At 43.7% G+C, this 21,990-nt stretch overlaps 2 protein-coding genes across 6 annotated transcripts in view; one reads left to right on the top strand and one right to left on the bottom strand.

Moving 5' to 3' along the window:
• Positions 1-21,990, bottom strand: part of LOC142501619 (FYN-binding protein 1-like) — a 114,888-nt gene that overhangs the window by 68,686 nt on the left and 24,212 nt on the right. The gene's annotated exons all lie outside the window — the stretch shown is intronic.
• The window catches only part of LOC142501618 (excitatory amino acid transporter 5-like), a 74,619-nt gene continuing 63,010 nt past the window's right edge, over positions 10,382-21,990 (top strand). The window contains exons 1-2 of one of the 2 annotated variants that reach the window (XM_075611725.1): positions 10,382-10,843; positions 15,239-20,070. In XM_075611725.1, coding sequence (XP_075467840.1) covers positions 16,196-18,478 — 2,283 coding nt within the window. In that variant the 5' untranslated portion in view covers positions 10,382-10,843; positions 15,239-16,195 and the 3' untranslated portion in view covers positions 18,479-20,070. Of the gene's footprint in view, positions 10,844-15,238; positions 20,071-21,990 lie in introns of those variants that run through there. The other variant, XM_075611726.1, reaches the window with a different exon arrangement.

The raw sequence follows: 21,990 nt of genomic DNA, 5'->3' as shown, positions 1-21,990 counted from the left end.
CAGCCATGCTTAACCCACCTCTTTATCTACATAGTTATTTTATTTTTATTTATGAATTATCACAAGCATAAACAATCCACCGATACCCTGACAACCAAGACCTATGCCAAACTAGGGGTACTTTACAGGAACAAATCCTCCCTAAGTCTCCTGGTCAGAAAGCGTATCGCACAGCAGATGCTAATGCCAATTATTGACTATGGAGACATAGTATATGGCTCGGCACCTCAAACCCAGCATAGCAAACTTGACACCTCTACAATTCAATTTGTCGTTTTGTTCTCCAATGCAACTACAACACACATCACTGCGAAATGCTCAAAGAACTAGATTGGTCATCATTGAGTCTAGGTGCAAAGTTCACCTTTCCTGTCTTGCCTTTAAATACTTTCTGGGAAAGCTACCCAGCTACCTGAACAAGCTCCTCACCTCTACCACATGCAGCACCTATCACCTGAGATCAGACTCCAAAAGACTTTTCATGGTCCCAAGGCTCAACAAAGTATCCGGCCGTTCCTCCTTCTCTTACCGTGCACCCCAAAACTGGAACAACCTATGGAGACTCTCACATCCACCACCAGTTTAAGTTCTTTCAAATCTAAGTATGTCTCACATTTTAATCTGGTCTGTAACTGTTACATACGCCCATAATATATATTTTCTTTAACTGTGCATGCAATGTCTTGTATATAATGTATACCCTGTTCACTTATGTAACTATGTATTGCAGCCATGTATTATCTGTCATCTTAACCCTATGCCCAGGACATACTTGAAAACGAGAGGTAACTCTCAATGTATTACTTCCTGGTAAAATATTTTATAAATAAATAATATGTAACTGGTTACTGTGGTTGGGTTCACCTCCCCACTGCCCTGTGGCTTCCCTCATGCCACCACATTTGCTTAATGTAGCACCCAGATTACCGCCCCCAGCATGACTTGACATTTCAAATAAACCACCCATTCTTTTAAGATTAAAGATAAAAACACACCGTGGGGACTGCTAATAACCGCATTGAATACGTCAGGATAATCTGCTGCATACTGTAAAATGATAGGATCCCCAGCGAATTAGCTTACCAGCTAGACTTGAACCTCTTATCACACAATGCAATAAGGACATTCTACTCTAGTATCAGCATCTAGCTCCCTATTTTTCAAGTAATTGCCTTAATTTAATTAAAACTTCAACGCTTCACGCTTTATATGAATATAAATAAATATTTATGTGATAAACATTTCATTAGAGGAGCAAAACACAACACAAAATCCTATGTGTTATTTTTTTAATTAGTTCTCTAGTATTAAATAATGCTTACTGCAATTTTTTTGTTCGTCTCAATGTGATTTGTACAAGTTTTAATGTACTAAGCATCCTTTACTTTGGTTTCTATAGCAGGCTCTGACATGCTCTTTTTGAGCCCTGCCCTGTCTCCAGTAGTGGAATAGCATTTGCAACAAATGATCACAAACAGGAAAGTGTTGCAGGAGGCTGTTTCTTAGGTGAAAACTGCAACACTCGACAATGTTACCCTTAGTAATAGAAGGATACTGTGTATTGGAGCTGTTGCATTTCACTGACAGAAGGATTGATTTAACAGCAGCTATTTTGTTAGCCCCAAGAGCAGGATCTTCACTGATCGATCACAGGAGAACGGATTGATTGGCAGCTTAGGTAATTCGTTTTCATTGAAGGTAATCAAATGCTGCATGTATTAAAACAAAAACTATTCATTTGTAAAAGGGCAACCAGCAATGCCTATTTAAGCATGACACTCAATTTATGAGCAGTGTGTCCTAAATTGGAAGTGGATTGTGGTGGCAGAGGAATAGCTGATCTGATAGTAACTGCAATCTGAGCAATAACAATCTGAACTCTGTCATGCTGTATCATGTGTTATCACAGATCAATTTCCTCTCTGAATGGGAAGTATGAGCTGTTAGTTGGGTATTTAAAGCAGCAGTTCAAGCAATATCCTGAATGTGTGTGTTTTTAATAAATCAGTTCTGTACTATGAGAAAATACTTGTAGAATTAAAAAAAAATGTTTTAAAGACATTTTTAATGTTTCTAATATAGGAATCATTTCTAAAGTGACAGCCCCTTCCCCTTCTGATAGGCTCTGGCTTTGAGCCCCGCCCTCTCTCTAGCAGTGCACCAATTGTATCTAGTAACTGCCAAGTCAATCATATTCCAGGACTACATTGCCCAGAATGCTGTGCAAGAACTGAATTAAATAACACAGAGCAAGTTATCGATTACAGGGGAATGGATCGATCTGCATCTTAGCTAATCACTTGTCAGTGTGCAAATTGTATTGATGCACATATTGAATGGGAAACAAATATATATATATATATATATTTTTTTATTTTTATTTTTTAAATGGCAGCTTGAACTACAGCTTTAAACCTCAATTGCCTTGACCCTAAAAACAACAAATTCCAGACTTTTGGTATCCTACCTGCCATTTTCAGTGACTATGCAATAGTCTACTGTGTAATGGAAAATCAAACCACCCAAATAAAGCCCCAATGTTTTATTCACTTGAGCATTTAGAAACTTTAACCCACAACAGTTTCCTGCTGATCTTACCAACTGCCCTTGGTGCAGAATCAACTTGATGCCTGACACCGATTCTGCACTTGATTATTTGCAAACAGAGTTCTTAAAACTCTGTGATACTAATGCTTCGCTATGCAGAATAAGGGTGCGGGGGCCCATTTTCCATGGGTTGCAACCAATCTTATTGCGCTTTACCATTTTAAGGATGCCTTGTGGAAAAGCTACAAATTAACTGGCACTACCAAGAATCTTAACTACAGATGCCTGCAAAATACATGCACAAGGCAAACAAGACCTGTAAAAGCCACAGATCACTCAATCTTCACTAGAATACATCAAATCCGGCTAACTTCTGGAAGGTCATCAACAATATATTCCAGCCTTCTACCCATCACAACCATCTAATATAAAAAAGGATGACACTACTTTGACAAATACCACTGACATTGCAAATGCATTCAATGAATACTTTGTAGGGTGTCCTACTTCTCTATTAGCAAAGCACAAACCGAACTACAAACATGAAGCTCAAACTGGGAAAACACTTATAGCCTCACCCTCTCCCAACACTGCCCACAATTTTTAAATTTTTCCCAGTATATGAAGAGATTACACAAGCGCTCCTCAAATTAAAACTAAGCAGCCAATGTGGCCCTGACATACTGCAATCAAAGTTCCTACGAGTCGGTGTCCCAGGCCATACCGCTTGCTTCCCTAATCAACTCTATTTTGTCTGCAGGTCGTATCCCCAAGACCTGGAAAACTGCTATAGTTGTCCTAATATTCAAAAGTGGGACAGAAACACTGTTTCAAACTGCAGGCCAATCTCTCGTCTCCCATTACTATTCAACGTCATGGAAGAATATGTTCACTCCCAATTAAGTGATTACTATACCAAGACACATTTCCTTAGCCAAGTCCAATCTGGATTTCGCCCAAAGCACTCCATAGTCACTACCCTCCTAACATTTTTCAATGAGATCCAATGTGGAAGGGAACTGGGACTATTTGCAAGTTCAATATTCCTAGATTTTGCTAAGACATTTGATACCATTGATCATGTCTTCTTTCAAAACAAACTGCAGAGCTCTGGAATAGGGGAACATGCTTTAAACTGGTTTCACTCCTACCTATCAGGTAGATCCCAACATGTGTCTATCTTGGGCTCTAACTCTAACCCTTTGGATATCACATTTGATGTCCCGCAAAGCTCTGTTCTGGGGCCCCTACTCTTTCCAGTCTTCATCAATGATCTACATACAGTTCCTAAGGGAGCTTCAATGCACATGTATGTGGATGACACAATCTTATATGCACACAGCCCTAGCCTCTCTGATCTTGGACATGTACTTCAATCTGATTGTTGAGACTTGAAAACTAGATTCCCCAAAACAAACTGTTTTTAAACATTGACAAGACTGTAACAATTGTATTTGGGACGAAGGCTACATTTCTAAAGCTACCTATGATAGAGCAACAGATCAGAACCAACTCTAATACCATCCTAGCCCCTTAACTAGATTTAAATATCTGGGAATATGGTTTGACTCCCATTTAACATTTGGGTTACACATTGATACCCTGACATCCAACACCTATACCAAACTAGGCGTACTTTATAGAAACAAATCCTCCTGGTCAGAAAACGCATTGCACAGATACTATTGCCAATTATTTATTTATTTGTTTATTAATAAAATATTTTACCAGGAAGTAATACATTGAGAGTTACCTCTCATTTTCAAGTATGTCCTGGGCACAGAGTTAAGACAAATAATACATGGTTACAAATACAGTTACATAAATGAGCAGGGTATACATTATATACAAGACATTGCATGCACAGTTAAAGGTAATATATATTATGGGCGTATGAAACAGTTACAGACCAGATTAAAATATGTGACAGACTTAGATTTGAAAGAACTTAAACTGGTGGTGGATGTGAGAGTCTCTGGTAGGTTGTTCCAGTTTTGGGGTGCACGGTAAGAGGAGGAACGTCCGGATACTTTGTTGAGCCTTGGTACCCTGAACAGTCTTTTGGAGTCTGATCTCAGGTGATAAGTGCTGCATGTGGTAGGGGTGAGGAGCTTGTTCAGGTAGCTGGGTAGCTTGCCCATAAAGATTTTGAAGGCAAGACAGGAAAGGTGAACTTTGCACCTAGACTCCAGTGATGACCAATCTAGTTCTTTGAGCATTTCGCAGTGATGTGTGTTGTAGTTGCATTGGAGAAAAAAAATAAAAGCCTCTAGTGGTCTGAGAAATCCAGCATAGAGCTGGATAATTGCAGCTAGTCAATTAACCAGGTCCACCTGGGTAATCAGACAAGGGTTAAAAAAAAAAAACCCTGCTGGTGAAAAAACTTGAGAGACTCCTTAGCACATACACACTGTGCTGACATAGGGAGATTAAGTTTTGAGTACACAGAAGAGCTGTGCTGATAATATGACACCAGACATCTTTTCCTGGACCCAGCTAGACTCAGAGACTGCCACAAAGAGCCCCTGTTGAGACTTTGGGGTGATAGTTGGGAAAGGGGCTTTCCCTCCCCCCCCCCAGCCTTGCAGATTGGGACTGGGGAAGTAAGGCAGCCCTTACATAGGGATAGGTGTTTGCTTCTTTGTTTTATGTTTTGCCTTAAAATGCTGCTTAAAGTGACAGGCTAAATAAAGGTATGTTTAATTTACCACAAATCGGTCTCCCTGAGTATAATTAATCAGGAAGGAAAGTAAACATAATTATGCCCATTTCTAAAGCATTAGTAAGACCACACCTTGAATACGGAGTACAATTTGGGACAACATTCCTTAGAAAAGACATTATGGAACTAGAGAGAGTGAAGAGAAGAGCCACCAAATGAATAAAGGGGATGGACAATCTGACTTATGAGGATAGGCTAGCTAAATTAAAATTATTTACATTAGAAAAGAGGCGATATGATAACTATATACAAATATATTTGGGGACAGTACAAGGAGCTTTCAAAAGAACTATTTATCCCTAGGGTAATAGAAAGGACACAGGGTCATCTCTTAAGGTTGGAGGAAATGAGATTTCACCAGCAACAAAGGAAAGGGTTCTTTACAGTAAGGGCAGTTAAAATGTGGAATTCATTACCCAAGGAGACTGTGATGGCAGATACAATAGATTTGTTCAAAAAAAGGTTGGACATCTTCATTAGAAAGGAAAGGTATACAGGGATATACCAAATAAGTAAACATGGGAAGAATGTTGATCCAGGGAGTAATCTGATTGCCAATTATTGGAGTCGGGAAGGAATTTATTTTTCCCCATATGAGATATCATTGGATGATGTGTCACTGGGATTTTGTCTTTGCCTTCCTCTGGATCAATATAATGTAAGTACGGATATAAGATAAAGTATCTGTCGTCTAAATTTTGCATAGGTTGAACTTTTTGGACGCATGTCTTTTTTCAACCTCATCTACTAGGTAACTGTAAGATTGGCCATCACTTGATTTTAGGCACAATGTTAATTTTTTCTGTCTTACCTTCAAATACTTTCTGGGCAAGCTACCAATCTCAAAAAAGAGGCACTCAAAGCGTAAATGACTTGCCTGATAATGGTTTATTGTGCGGTCTAATAATCACTCATTCCCAGCTGGACAGCCATCCCTACTCTTGGGAGGGGTTTACATTTAACCCCTTGTTTTGTGTTCAGGGATTGCTGTGATCATTATACTTTGATCCAGGTTGTCCTCTGTTATATGGGTGTGTATTCATTCTGTCGTTTTATGGACATTTTCACTAACGGTTTCCCCCACACTTGTTCAAGTACATTAGTTTAATATTTACACCGATAATCCTATGCAGAAGTACTATGTGTATTTTAATTGATTTTAGTGTTTGTTCGCTTCCTGATTATTTGACCGCACAATAAACCATTATCAGTCAAGTCATTTACCCTTTCAGTGCCTCTTTTTTGAGCTTCCACAGCATCTGTCTTTTGGTGCTGTATTTTCTTTGTTTTTTGTATCTAATTTTTGCTCATGGGTGCACCACCTAATATATATATATATATATAGCATCAGGGGTAATATTATTTGGTAGTAGAGCTCTTCTCAGTCTTTTTTGTTAAGCTACCAATCTATCTAAGAAAGCTCATCACCCCTACCACACACAGCACTTACCTGAGATCTGACTCCAAAAGACTGTTCATGGTCCCATGGTTTTAACAAAGAATCTGTCAGCTCCTCCTTCTCTTACCATACACCTCACAACTGGAACACTCTACCTGAGACTCTCACAGCAGCCACTTCTTTCAAAACTAAAGCTGTCTCAAACTTTAGTCTGGTCTATAACTGTTCCATACGCCTATAACATATATTATCTTTAACAGTTCATTAAAATGTCTTTATATATAATGTATAACCCTGTAACTATGTACTGTATTAGTTATCATAACTCTGTGCCTAGGACATACTTGAAAACGAGAGGTAACTCTCAATGTATTACTTCCTGGTAAAACATTATCATAGATTATCAGCCCATTGTAAGGAAGCGACTCTTGCTTTCTCCTCCTCTTTCAGTTTCAACACTGTCAACCACCTCAGTGAGCCACAAGCTCTAATCTTTTGCGGAAGTGACTGAATGACAAGAGCGGTAGGGCACAAGGTACTAACCTCTTAAAAACCAAACTCTCCCCCTCCCCAAGGCATCACTCCATGGCTCCCCGGGCCATGGGTTATGCCTCCCTTCCCCTTATTGGTCATGGTTCTTTGTAAAGGTATTTGAAAGGTTTTGATGTTAGTATTACATAGTTACATAGCAGATGAGGTGGAAAAAGGGACATATCTCAATTGAGTTCAATCTATGTAAAATTTAGACAAAATATACATATTCTATATTTGTATTTACAGTATTTTGATCACGAGGATGGCAACCAAAAAAACCCCAGTGAAACATTATCCAATGATGTCTCATAAGGGGCAAAAATAAATTCCTTCCTGACTCCAATCAGATTTCTCCCTGATTCAACATCCTTGCCATGTTAACTTCTTTGGTATATCACTGTATACTTTTCCTTCCTGAAAAGATGTCCAACCTTTTTTAAAGATATCTATTGTATCTGCCATCACAGTCTCCATGGGTAATACATTTCAGATTGTACCTCTCTTTACTGTAAAGAACCCTTTCCTTTGTTGCAGGTGAAATCTAATTTCCTCCCACCTAAATGGATGACCCTGTGTTTTTTGTACTGTCCTTGGGATGAATAGTTCTTTTGAAAGTTCCTTGTATTGTTCCTGAATATTTTTGTGCATAGATATCATATCCCCTCTTAGATGCCTCTTTTCTAATGTAAATAAACTAATTTAGATAGCCTCTCCTCATAAGTTAGATTTTCCATCCCTTTTATTCATGTGGTTGCTCTTCTATGCACTTTTTCTAATTCCATAATGTCTTTTTTATGTTGTGGTGCACACAACTGTACTCTATATTCCAGGTGTGGTTTAACAAATGCTTTATACATGGACATAATTGTGCTTACCTCACTTCCATCCAAATCCCGTTTAATGCAAGATAAGATCTTACTTGCCTTTTTAGCTACTGACTATCATTGGGCATTATGTCTAAGCCTGCTTACTACAAGTACTCCTAAATTCTTCTCCTCCGAGAAGTGACCTAATTTTGCCCCATTTAATGTATAAGTAGCCGGTGTATTCATGTTTCCCAAATACATAACCTTACATTTGTGTATTAAATCTCATCTACCATTTACATGTCCAAGTTTCCAGTCTATCCAAGTCCTTCTGCAGAGAAATTACATCCTGCTCTCATTTTAGTATTTTCATCAAATAAGATGGAGACTCTGCTCTCCATTCCAACCTCAAGGTCATTAATAAACAAGTTAAAAAGCAGGGGTCCCAGTACCGTACCTTGGGATACTCCACTTACAACTTTAACCCAACCTGAAAAGGTTCCATTTAGGACAACTCTCTGTTGTCTATCCTTCAACTAGTTTTTAAGTCTAATTTACTTCATTTTGTACACTAGCCTCTTGTGTGGCAACATATCAAAAGCCTTTGCCAAATCTAAGTAGAACACATAAACTGCATTACCCTGGTCTAAATTGCAACGTGCCAAAGAAACTAATAAGGTTTGTTTTGCATGACCTATCCTACAGAAATCCAACTTTTACTAATAATTTTGTTATCCATTAGGTATTCCTGAATATTATCCTATACCAAACCTTACAGTAAGTTCCCCACTATTGATATCAGGCTGAGGCCCTGCTGCGGTCGGTGGCGTGCGCGTGCGCGTGAGCCACCAGCCCCTTACCTGATGTGTGCCTGCCCCCGCTGCCTCCTTCCGACAGGGCTGACTGCGTGCTGTGACGCGTCAGCCTGCCGGAGCTACTAGCAGCTTTTGTTCTGCAGGTCTGACGCGTCACGTGGTACACATGTCAGCCAATGAGGAAGGAAGGAGGGGAGGAGGAAGGAGCTACGGGAGGGAAGTCTGTTAGTTAGGTAGCCGTGCATAGCTCTCCCCCCCTCCCGTGCATGGCTCCCCCTCTCCTCCCTCCCCCCCCCACATCTCCCTCCGGTGCTCGCTTTGCAGCTGTCCCTGCTCTGTCTTTTGCCCCCCCGACCAATTTGACATGCCCTCCCCCCCCCCCCCCGCGCTGGAAAACAAAGTTCTTTGCAGACCACAAATCGCGGTGCAGTAACTTGCACACGCCGCCGACAAGCAAGGCGGCTGTGCGGGCGCATGCAGTGGGGCCTTAGCCTTACAGGTCTGTAATTCCCCAGGTGTGATTTACAGATGCAACTGCTGGTTTAAGACTAGCAATTGCCAAGGAAAATCTTTGACGATCTCGTAGTAACTCGGGAGATTGTCCACAGAAGGCTGTAATGGCCCATCGGATTAACACAGCGGGGGTCCCTGCACTTGAATTGGACTCACAGCCTGGTAGGATTCACACAGCGTGAGTCCCATTCAAATGCAGGGACCCCCACTGTGTTAATCCGATGGGCCGTTAGTCTGGCTGCAGAAATCTCGCAGCATTGGATGGGTTTTAGTGCAGAATTCTCAAGGCAAGCAACCTAAGGCTAAGGCCCAGCTGCACGCACTGGCGTCCAGGCGGCGCGTGTACAGCACTTCACCGCTATCTGCGGTCTTTAGGGAGCCTGTTTTAGGTTCGGGGGCATGGCCAAACAGGTTGGGGGGGCGGGGCAATGACAGGTGGGCAGGGCCATGACGGGGGGGGGGGGGCATAGGTTTCAAAACAGCTGGCATGGGCAATGCATTTTCTTGTGAGTATAACCATAAGCGCGTCAAATCTTTCCATTGGATCTTATGCTTTTTACCCCTACGATTCTGCCCAACTCCGCATCGGTTGGCCATTGAAGCAATGAAGAAATAAGTGTTGTTTATTTGGTCAACGCTGCTGCCTCAATGTTATTAAGCCACATTGCAGCAGAACCACTGTCATGTCAAAGGTTGATCAATGTGGTAGAGAACACATAGGAAAATATGTATTACATGGTTAAAAGAACTGAAGACATCTTTAAGGGGGCTAACCTCCCTATATAAAGTCATGAGCCCCAGAACTGGCAGCTGATGATTGCCATAGTAAACCCAAAAGCCAAACCAAAAGAAATATATCAGACTCCTCGTCATTTTTAGGAATTGTTTAATCGTTCAGCAGACAATATATAGCTTTATCAGCAGTTAAGCAGACATTCACAGAAACAGAACAGAAGTGTTTATCAGAAGTTAAACACATGGTTTACCCTCCGTCCTTCCCCTCTGTGGGTTTGCGGTCTGACTATGCCTAGCTGCTTCATTTGAACTCACTATGGGCCATAGTGATTACTTTGCTCTTGTATTGCTGAAAACCTGGAGGGCTGTTGTGGTTTCAGTGAGCCTGTGTGTGCTGTGTGTGCCTGTGTGAGCCCGTGTGTGCTGTGTGTGCTGTGTGTGCTGTGTGTGCTGTGTGTGCTGTGTGTGCCCGTGTGTGCTGTGTGTGCCCGTGTGTGCTGTGTATGCCCGTGTATGCTGTGTGAGCCCATGTGTGCTGTGTGTGCTGTGTGTGCCCGTGTGTGCTGTGTGAGCCCATGTGTGCTGTGTGTTGTGAGCACCTGTGTCCACCCCCCTGCCGGCGATCACCCCTCCTCATTGGCTCCCTACCACACCACGTTGCCGCTTGGGGTAACAATCCTATTGTAGCCCCTGCTGGCTGACGCGTCACAGCGTGTAGTGAGCCTTGCAGTGAGGAGGAACTGTGACCGGCTCGGGAGGATATCAGCAGATGGTGAGTAGCGCCCACACAGCTGCGCACGCCGTCGGATGCAGCGGGACCCTGGCCTAAAACTGACAGTTGCAGCTGTAGCTCACTTTTTTAAATATAGACACCATGTATGATGTATGCCAATCTTGTGGTACTGAGCCTGTAGAAATATTCCCCTAGCTGCTAGAGGAATCTGTATCCCCAGCCTTGCCATTCCTGCCCTGACACACCAAATATCTTATCTCAATCTGGCAAATCTATTGTTATGGATCATCTCACCCCTGGCCCGCCTCTCCCTCTTCCCCCTGCTTCCCCTTTTAACTGTTACCTACTACCTACATCTTCCTGGTCCTCAGTCACAGCTCCAACATCTGCACCACTAGATCCTGCCAGGGCCTGCTCGGTGAGCAATAAACTCCTTTCAAGATTGTCAATGTCCCTGAATGTTGCAATTTGCCTCTTCAGATCAACAATCTGAGACTCCAAAGAGACCACTTCTCACACTTCCCACCGTGGTATGCTCCCTGGAATAGCTGCTCCACGTGCATATACTGTACAGTACATGTGGCAAGATGTGTATTGAGCGGCATTCTCAATCCTGCTCATTGTTGCAACTATGGAGTATTAAGTGCTTGCAATTTACTGTACTTCTGTATACATTGCTTCACACCTTCTTTGTTTCTACTCCTTCTGGTTTTAACCCCACACTTATTCCAACTGTACTTGAACCACACTGCAATTCACTCACACAGCTCAGTGCTCGCAGGCTCAATGATTCGTTAGCTTTAAAAAGCAAGGGTATATGAGTGCTCTAGCAACCAGATCAGAAGAGAGACATGAGCTTTATCCAGAGGTGCCCAGATAGGGGTTAATGAATGTTATAGTATATACATACACAAGTGTTGTCCTGATGCCTTGGAATATCACACAATGACAAGTGTCCCCTGAAGGATTGAATAAAGTGAAGTACCCCACACTTAAAAAAAAAAAAGCTGTGTGTGCTGTGCACGCGCATAGTAAGTGAAACTTCTTTGACTTTTGTCACAGAAATTGACTTATAACGCGCGTGCTCGGCACACATGTGTCAGTCAGTGTATGTGTCAGTGTGTCAGTCAGTGAGTATGTATGTGTGTCAGTCAGTGAGTATGTATGTGTGTCAGTCAGAGAGTATGTATGTGTGTTTGTTTGTGTGTGTGTCAGTCAGTGTATGTATCTGTACTGGTCAGTGTGTGTATGTGTGTCGGTCAGTGTGTGTATTTGTGTCAGTCAGTGTGTGCATGTGTGTCAGTCAATGTGTGTGTGTGTGTGTGTGTGTCAGTCAATGTGTGTGTGTGTCAGTCTGTGTGTCTGTCAGTCAGTGTGTGTGTGTGTGTGTGTGTGTGTGTGTGTGTGTGTGTGTGTGTGTGTGTGTGTGTGTGTGTGTGTGTGTCAGTGTATGTCTCTCTCTCTCTGTGTTGTGTGAATGTCTCTCTGTGTCGGTCAGTGTGTGTATGTGTGTCAGTCAGTGTGTGTATGTGTGTCAGTCAGTGAGTGTATGTGTGTCAGTCAGTGTGCGTATGTGTGTCAGTCAGTGTGCGTGCGTATGTGAGACAGTCAGTGTGTGTGCGCGTGCGTCAAAGTGTGCGTGCGTCAAAGTGTGCATGCGTCAGTGTGTGTGTATGTGTTTATTGGCAGCAGTACCAGCATCATGAATGTTGAGCGGGTGGGGGAGCTCACAGTGGGGGGGAAGAAATAGGCACATCATTCAGGGGCGGTGTTCGGTACATCACTGGGGTGTGTGTGCGTGCGGCAGTGTGTGTCAGAGTGTGCGTGTGTGTGTGCATCAGAGTGTGCGCGTGCGTGTGTCAGAGTGTGTGCGCGTGCGTCAGAGTGTGTGCGCGTGCGTCAGAGTGTGTGCGCGTGCGTCAGAGTGTGTGCGTCAGAGTAAGTGTGTGTGTGTGTGTGTGTGTCAGTCAGTGTGTGTGTGTGCGTCAGAGTAAGTGTGTGTATGTGTCAGTCAATGTGTGTATGTGTCAGTCAATGTGTGTATGTCAGTGTGTGCGTGTCTGTCAGTGTGTGTGTGTCTGTCAGTGTATGTGTATCTCTCTGTGTGTACACACCGTATGTCTCTCTGTCTGTGTCCTGCCCCCTCTCTCCTGACTCCCTTCACCCCCGGCGGAGCTGCGGACCCGAGGGGCTCAGTCTGAGTCTTCTGAGCAGATACCCCCCCCCATCCCCCGGCGGCGCTCTCAAGCTCCCGCCTTCCCCACCTCCCGGCGGCACGCTCAAGCTCCCCCCTTCCCCACCCCCCGGCGGCGCGCTCAAACCCCCTCAATCCCAGGCTGTTAGGAGCGGCGCCGGCACCAGCCTCCCTCCTCCTGTCCATTGGCATGGCAGCGGGCGGGGAACGGCGCCGCTGCCAGCCGCTTCTGCGCATGCGTGGCGCGCGGCATGGCAGTGGCCAGGGAACGGCACCACTGCCAGCTGCTTCTGCGCATGTGTGGCGCACGGCATGGCAGCGGGCGGTAGAACAGTGGCAGTTAGGAGCAACTGGGTGTGGGGTGTGTGGGAGGGTGAGGGGTGTGTGGGAGGGTGAGGAGTGCGGCGGCAATTAGGAGCAGCGCCGGCGGCTATCGCCGCCGCCGCCACCACATGTGACAGTGGGCGTGTGAGCGGAGCGGCGTCCATTACGTGACGTCACTTCCGTTTCACATTTCGCCCCCCATCTATCCAGTTTTATCCCGTCAGAGGTGCCACTAAAGAAGTTTCACTTCAAAAACCTCATTGGGGATGTCCTCCAAAAGCCAAATATTAATCAGGATTATTACTCTCAGCTTGTTGAGATTGCCCCTTCTGGAATATCTCTGTGGCGTGCCGACCGCTGCAGTTTAGTCCAGAAAAAAATGAGAAAAAAACCCCAGTGCACAGGAGAAAGGGCCCAGTGAAAAAAGCTTCTTTATTGTAACATGGTTAAAAAAACCAGGAGTACGCAGCCCTCCTACGCGTTTCGTACGGTAAGTACTTTATCAATCCTTGATAAAGTACAATAAAGAAGCTTTTTCCACTGGGCCCTTTCTCCTGGCTGTGCACTGGTTTTTTTTTGTCTCAATTTTTTCAATGATTCGTTAGAAATCTCTGTTAAAAGACAGACACACATCAGTCAGGTGTCTCACAAACCAGGTAGAAAAAAAAGGTTGCTACAAACTTCCAATTTCCACACAATCAAAATAAATTAACCCACTCGCCAAGCTCACACACCATTGCTAGTAATACACACTGCACACCAGTTTCCTTCTGTTTATAACTGCACATGTAATGCATGTGCACTTGAACCACACTGCAATTCACTCACACAGCTCAGTGCACAATGGTATTGACTACCTTGTAGGTTCAGTTTTTACTTACACCTACAGTTCACTCCAGAGTGTCTTGTAAGCATATCTATGGCACTTATTCAATTAGCTGTGAAGCCATTTCTGTTAGCTAAATAAAGCTGAATGGAAAGCAGCTTCATGGCATGTTGCATAAGTGTCTAAGGGGCCTATTCCGCTAGCTGTGAGAAGTGCATATCGTCTGGAAAGAGCCCCTTTTACCCCAGATATGCAAGTTGCTATATTCTAGAAGACCTACTTGTATGTCCAAATTGTGCGAGAGAATTTTGCAAACTCGCTGAAATTATAGTAGCTCGGTTAAGTCAGATTTTTTTCTCGCCTCCTAAAGGCAAGCAAGATACTGTAAAGATTCGCTAAACACTAATAATGACATAATGCAATGGTCAAAGTTTCTCCTGTACTGTCTATCTCATTACTATATGTATATTACCTTTTAGATTCATTAAAACATACAGTATGTGCAATCGTATAGATGTATCGAATTGGTTGTCATTCATTTGTACGTTTTGAGTAGAGTTTTTTTTTTTTTTTTTTTTTTTTTTAATCTGCATGCCCATTGTGTACTAAATAATAATATGACTCTGCCATGAAATCCCTTCCTCCCATCATTTCTTTCTATCACTGAGAATCCATCCTGCGGATTATGGATTTTAACATAACCACGCAACGGATTCACAATGCGTGGTCGGATTTGTGAAAGTCTGTACTTGAGGAGGAGGAGGACTTCCATTTTATTAGTGTCTCTAGTTTTATTTGGAGGATATATATATATATATATATATATATATATATATATATATATATATATATATACACAGTGGTCGACAAATCACCAAAAAATCTACTCGCCGAACAATATATATATTGTGACATAGTCCAAAGATGTTAGGCAGCTTTCTGCCCCATTTTAGAGCAGAAAGTGCAGGAATAGTTACAAATGATCCATTCCACAGCTTCCCATTAACTCAGGCAGCTGGATGGAAAATCCAGACCACAGATTACCATGGCTCTAGTTCTCCCTCACCTGCTCTTCTAATCACATGCACAGGTATTTAGAGCAGAGAGGTTTTGCATTTCTCTCTCTCTCCTTGGAGCCTGGAGGCTGGGGGTATCGCTGCTCCCCTGCATCCAGTATCGGGGTTGACGGCCCCTCCACGTATCACAGTACCAGAGGATTTGCCTGGACTCCACGAACAGATAAGACAAAACAAATGGTTACTACTGTTGCTAAAAGACTGTGCTGTATCTTGTGTCCCTAAATGAAAGAGCATTGTTTTAAGCTGGGGAACCAGTTTAGTTGGCCAGCAGCTGTTAGAGAGACTAATTCTGATGTGTAGTTAGATCCCTGAAAGGGATAGGATTTTGCTTATATGATTTTGGTTTTATTTCTTGAAATAACAGTGTGGGAAATATTGTAACACTGAAATATGTGAACTGCTGAATGAAAGTATCTGAGTACCTCTAACCTTCACATGTTAAAGCTGCAGTACCTTACTTGGATGAAAATAAAGCAGGCAGAAGCCTGAGTTAAGCAGCATAATACTTTGCATGATCCTGTTTGTTGTATAATTAACCCTAGAAGACTGTGTCGGGAAGAACCCAGACAGACGTCAGCACTACAAAAGAGGGGCGTTTGTCACATATGGTGGAGAATGCGGGCAGACACTAAAGTCTGTGGGTTTGCAAATAAATGCGGGGGTTTAAAATGGCCGCCCAGCTAAAGTAAAATACAGAGGCTATGAGTGAAGTCTGTTCCACTGTGTATATCAGTTGTGCTTCTAGCATACACAGAGAATGTGCGAAGTGTGGATGCAATAGCACCCTGAACCCAAACAGAAAACCAAAATGTTTTGCTGAAGAAAAATTTTTTTGCATCTAGCAAGTGCTGTTTGTAAAGCTAATGCCTTTTGCTGAAGTGAGTGAATTTGCAGCTAGCAAGTGCTGTATGTAAGTTGCTGAAGTGAGTGAAATTGCAGCTAGCAATTGTCCCTACCGGGTTTTTAAAATGGCCGACTTGAAATGTTTGTTTTGTAATGTACATAATCATGCAAAACAGTGTCCCTTCAGGCCATACGATGATGATGATGATGATAATGACGATTCGTGTGTGGCCCCTGGAGGAGAGCCATACCTACAGGTGAATTTGGTGTGCTGGACCTGTCGTGAAGTGGGTCACATGGAAGATGTGTGCCCCAAAATTTTCAAAGACAAACAGCTGCAAAAGCAAGCAACGCCCTGTGAGTGCAAGCAAGATGTGGAAGCTGATACCAGTGAGTGTGTGCCCAGTACCACTGATATCTCTGGGGCTAATAAAGCAAAAAGAAAGAAGAAGAAAAAGAAAACTGTTCCTCAAGTCACAGGGGAAGTGACCGAGCCACTTGAACCTGCGCTGTCAGGACATGCATCAGAAAGGCGCCGAGATGTGCTGCAGACCGGAGGGACCGGCAGAATTGTCACGGGAACAGTGGCAAAGGAAAAGGAGGAGCAGAGGGAAGCTGAATCCTTGAACCAGGATAAAGAGGCTTTGATTTCTGCACTCCAAGCTGCCCGCCATGATTATGAAGTCCTGTGGCAGAATTTGGGGAAGGAGCGAGAATGTTATAAGAAGGTGCAAGAAGCGAACGCCGAGTTACAGAGGTGTATACTTCCAGTTTTACAAGAGCACGAGACTTTGAAGAAAACAGAGTCTCTCTTACGGAGTGAGCTGGAAGAGGTGACGACTAGTCTGAAAAAGGCCAACACCGTAATTGCCACCATAGAGGAAAAACAGATTAAGTCTGACAAATCGATTGCTATCCTAAAACAGAAATACGGGAAGGCTCTGCAAGAGGTTCACACGCTCAGCACAGAGGTGCAAAACTCACTCCTGGAGGGCCACGGTCTGAACACAGAGCTGGGAATATTGAAAGAAACCTATGAGAATGCCCTGAGTAATTTAGAGACTGTAAAAAGAGAGAATGTAAGTCTGACACAGAAAAATTCAGACTTGACTGACCAGATCAGTGAAGGTGATGAGAAGCTTCACCAAGCAGAAAAAGTGGAGAAGCAATTGATCCAGGAAAAGTTAGAAATGCAGGAAGCACTGCAGAATACAGAATCAGCGGCGATCCAGGCGACACAAATTGCAGAGCTCCAAAAAATGGAGGCGCTGATGCAAACCCAGAGCAAGCACCAGATAGAGGTGAAGACCCTGAGGGAGGTCTGGCACGATCAGGTTGAAGAGCTGCAGAAGCAGATGGCTGAGCGCGAGATACAGTGCGCCAAGAGAGAGGAGATCTCCGTCCGTCAGGTGGTCTGCCTGACATTGCGCTATGAAAGCGAGATGGCCGATATCTACAAGCAGCTGGACCACACGGCAAATGAGGGGGCCCGGCTGCAGCTGGAGCTGGACAAGACCCAGAAGGAGCACCTGCAGCTGCAGGTCAAGAATAGAGAAAATGAAACAGAGTTAAACCTCGCTCTGAAACAGATGACGGACATGGGAGAAGCGGCTAAAGTGGTTCAGTCGGGCTATCAATCCTACCTCCTAACCAAGCAAGCTGTACGTTCCTATACGTGTATCTTCAATGCTGTTGCAATATTACGATTTGCTATAAAGATGAAGTTGGAGAAAGAGATTCCAAGGCTAAAAGAGATACGGTCACAAAAGGAGACCAGGGAACGTAAACTCAATGCCCTCACTGATGACAAAGAGGAAGGAGAAAGAATTGACTTTGATTGTGCTGCTGTTATTCCAGAAACAGATAGGCACCCTCCTGAGAATATTCTCCCTGATCTGGGATTCAAAAATCCAGATCCTCAATTTCATTTACGTTGTCCAGAAGATTATCAAACCAGTGGACACACCCAGGACACCACAGAAGATGTTTTAGCCAAGTGGGTGGCAGTTCCTGAAAACACAAACTTGTTGACAGATCCTGATGACGTGGTTAATATGGACAACGTTTGTACAGAGGCAACTAGGTCTCCAAAACCCAAAGGCCTGGTAATGGCCACAAAAGGGAAATCAAAGATTGAAAAGAAAAAACAACGAAGGTTAACACGGCGCCTGAATAGTTCCATATCTCACCAATCTGGACCACACTGTGGAGCCAAGGAGAATCCGGTCCAAGGGTCTCATCAGAAGCTAAAGAAACAGTCCAGTCATTTGCAGGTTGCAGCGGGCTATGAAATAAAGTCAAAGGATGCAATAGACTGGAAGTCAAAAAAAAAAAAAAAAAAAATGTTTGGGGGAACTGACCGATTTATTTTTTTTATTACACGTGTGGACTATGTCACGGACACTTAACTTTGCAAATAAGCATTTTGTCAATATTACAATGTTATATTGGTTCTCTGTGTTGAAAATGTAGCTAAACTACAAATTAATATACAGGGTTGATGGCCCTTAAGATTACAAGGCTGTAGTATAAGAAAAAAAAAAAAAAATATTGGTTGCTTACAATATGGAAAAAAAAAAAAAAAAATGCCCTTTTCGGTTGGTAAATGTATAATGAGGTTCATATTCTAGCGTAGAAAAACCCAGGGAGGTAATAGAAATTGTCTGGTTTTGTGAATATATTTAGCAGATCCTGGGTTGCAAGAATGTGTGCTAGACATTTATTTTTCAAAATAGTTCCCTAATAGAGAGCAACAAAAAAATATGTTTGCCAAGTATAGTCTCTTATGACGAAACCTATTGTCCATAATTGCCGTGGAAAAAGTTCATATTCGTGTCATGTGAATACTTAATGTTGTACTGAGGAGTTAGCTCAAGTATTTCAGGTAGGACGCTCACCCCAGTGAGGTCCATGGCCGCTCACCCCAGTAGGTGTGAGCTGGGGAGGGGGATATGTGACATAGTCCAAAGATGTTAGGCAGCTTTCTGCCCCATTTTAGAGCAGAAAGTGCAGGAATAGTTACAAATGATCCGTTCCACAGCTTCCCATTAACTCAGGCAGCTGGATGGAAAATCCAGACCACAGATTACCATGGCTCTAGTTCTCCCTCACCTGCTCTTCAAATCACATGCACAGGTATTTAGAGCAGAGAGGTTTTGCATTTCTCTCTCTCTCCTTGGAGCCTGGAGGCTGGGGGTATTGCTGCTCCCCTGCATCCAGTATCGGGGTTGACGGCCCCTCCACGTATCACAGTACCAGAGGATTAGCCTGGACTCCACGAACAGATAAGACAAAACAAATGGTTACTACTGTTGCTAAAAGTCTGTGCTGTATCTTGTGTCCCTAAATGAAAGAGCATTGTTTTAAGCTGGGGAACCAGTTTAGTTGGCCAGCAGCTGTTAGAGAGACTGATTCTGATGTGTAGTTAGATCCCTGAAAGGGATAGGATTTTGCTTATATGATTTTGGTTTTATTTCTTGAAATAACAGTGTGGGAAATATTGTAACACTGAAATATGTGAACTGCTGAATGAAAGTATCTGAGTACCTCTAACCTTCACATGTTAAAGCTGCAGTACCTTACTTGGATGAAAATAAAGCAGGCAGAAGCCTGAGTTAAGCAGCATAATACTTTGCATGATCCTGTTTGTTGTATAATTAACCCTAGAAGACTGTGTCGGGAAGAACCCAGACAGACGTCAGCACTACAAAAGAGGGGCGTTTGTCACAATATATATATACATACACAATGTTACATCACTTACATTCAGGGACCATTTAACACCTCAAGTCATAAAACGCATACTGCACAGGGGGAGGGCTGAGCTTCAATCACAGATCACATTCCAGTATGCACTTTTTTAAAGTAAAAACCCTTTTTTGGCTTCATTCATTGTACCATCGCCGGAAGAAGAGATCAGTGTATCTCGAAAGCTCGCACAAATATAAGCATTTAGTTTGCCCCTCGTTAGCATTTCGTTAGCCCCTTAAACCGGGGTATGCCTGTACACACAAAATATCAGCTTCTAGAGTGGTGCTACTAGTAATTGATAAAGCACTGTCTACGTTTTATTTAAATATCATAACAAGTCACCTTGCAAAGTGCAAGAGTTGTGGCCTGTACATGTGGTTTCCAAAAGTGACGTGGTTATGGTTTTTGGTGGGGAAATTTCTGGGAACTACAGATTATTGTGTCACTGCACAGTGCTGGAAGAAGAAGTGTATCTGAGAAAAGCATGACTAATACACTGTCGGCAAAGCACAATAACGTTATTTTTAAAGGTCTCTACTAGGTCCAAAGTGAATGAATGGCAATTGCATTTTAATAAGATATATGTATAATATTATTTATATAGCGCCAACAGTGTATGCAGTGCTTTACAAAATTATAAAATAAATCAGATTAAGTACAAACATTAGGGTTAAGAGCAGCAAGTAAATGACAAAATAAGGCGAACGGAGACCCTGCCCTGAAAAATGTACAATCTAAGTGGTATGTTGAGAGACTTACAGACACTGTAGGATTAAAAGTGCATTATTCATACTGCAGTCAGAGAGGTCAAGTGCACCTGGAGTCAGTAGTATAGGCGTAGCTAATTTAAGGAGATGTTTCTTTATTATATCTCTTGGGTTCAATTCCGCCTCCATGCTGATGACACACCTTTACTTTTCAAACCCTGACCTTACACCTGCTGTACAGAGAAAAGATTCTGAATGTGTCCGATTATTTCATCCTGGATCGTCCTCCGCTGACTCAAACTTAACATGTCAAAGACAGAGTTCCTCATACTTCTTCCCAAACCTGGCCCTACTTCCCCTTTCTACATTACTGTTGGCAGAACTATCATACACCCTGTATGACAAGCATGCTGTCTAGGTGTCACATTTGACTCCTCCCTCGCATTATCCTCTCACATTCACAATGTAGCTAAAAGTTGTAATTTTTTCCTCTGTAACATTGCAAAAATACGCCCTTTCCTCTGTCGCTCTACTGCGAAAACTGTAACCCAGGCGCTCATTGTCTCCCGTCTCGACTATTGTAACCTTCTACTGTCTGGCCTTCCTGCCCAGGGCCGCCAACAGAAATCATGGGGCCCAGGACAAATGAAAGGAGCAGGCCCCCTCCCCCCCCCGATGACAGTGACTGGGTGATTGTGACTGGGTGGGAGACAGTGACTGCGTGGGTGGGTGACAGTGACTGGGTGGGTGACAGTGACTGGGTGATAGTGACTTGGTAGGTGACTTGGTGGGTTAGTGACTGTGTGGGTTAGTAACTTTATTGACTGAGTGGGTGGGGGCGGGTTAGTGACTGGGTGGGTGACAGTGACTGGGTGACAGTGACTGGGTGGGTTGAGTGACTGGGTGACTAAGTAACAGTGACTGGGTGGGTGACAGTGACTGAGTGGGTGGGTTGAGTGACTGGGTGACTGGGTGGGTGACAGTGACTGGTTGACAGTGACTGGGTGGGTGACTTACCTTGACTGGGTGGGTGCTGATTCCTTCCCCACCCTGCCCCCGATTTCCCCGCAGCAGCTGCCCAGGGCGGGAGGTGGGCTCGGGGGATGGGGGCACGGGAGGTGGGCTCGGGGGGCGTGTGGGAAGTTGGTGGCTGGGGGGCGAGACTGGTGGGCTGGGGTAGGAGGCAGGGGAAGCTGGGTTGGTGTTTCCTCTCCATCCCACGTGGGGAGCAGGGAGGGGGGTGGGACTGGCGGGCTGGGGCAGGAGGCGCACACGGGGGAAGCTGGGTTGGTGCTTCCCCTCCGTCTCACATTGGGAGTGGGGGGGAGGAGCGGGCCCACAGGCACCAGGCAGGACACCCTGCTTGCCCTGCGCATGCGCGCCGGGACCTCGGCTCTGTGCATGCGCACAGGGAATCGCCGTCATTTTTTTGAACATTTCCTTTTTAAATGTAATTAACTGGT

Source organism: Ascaphus truei, chromosome 8 (assembly GCF_040206685.1).
Source record: "Ascaphus truei isolate aAscTru1 chromosome 8, aAscTru1.hap1, whole genome shotgun sequence".
Lineage (NCBI taxonomy): Eukaryota > Metazoa > Chordata > Amphibia > Anura > Ascaphidae > Ascaphus > Ascaphus truei.
Note: the sequence above shows the minus strand (reverse complement) of the source record. Positions and strands in the feature narration are given on the sequence as shown.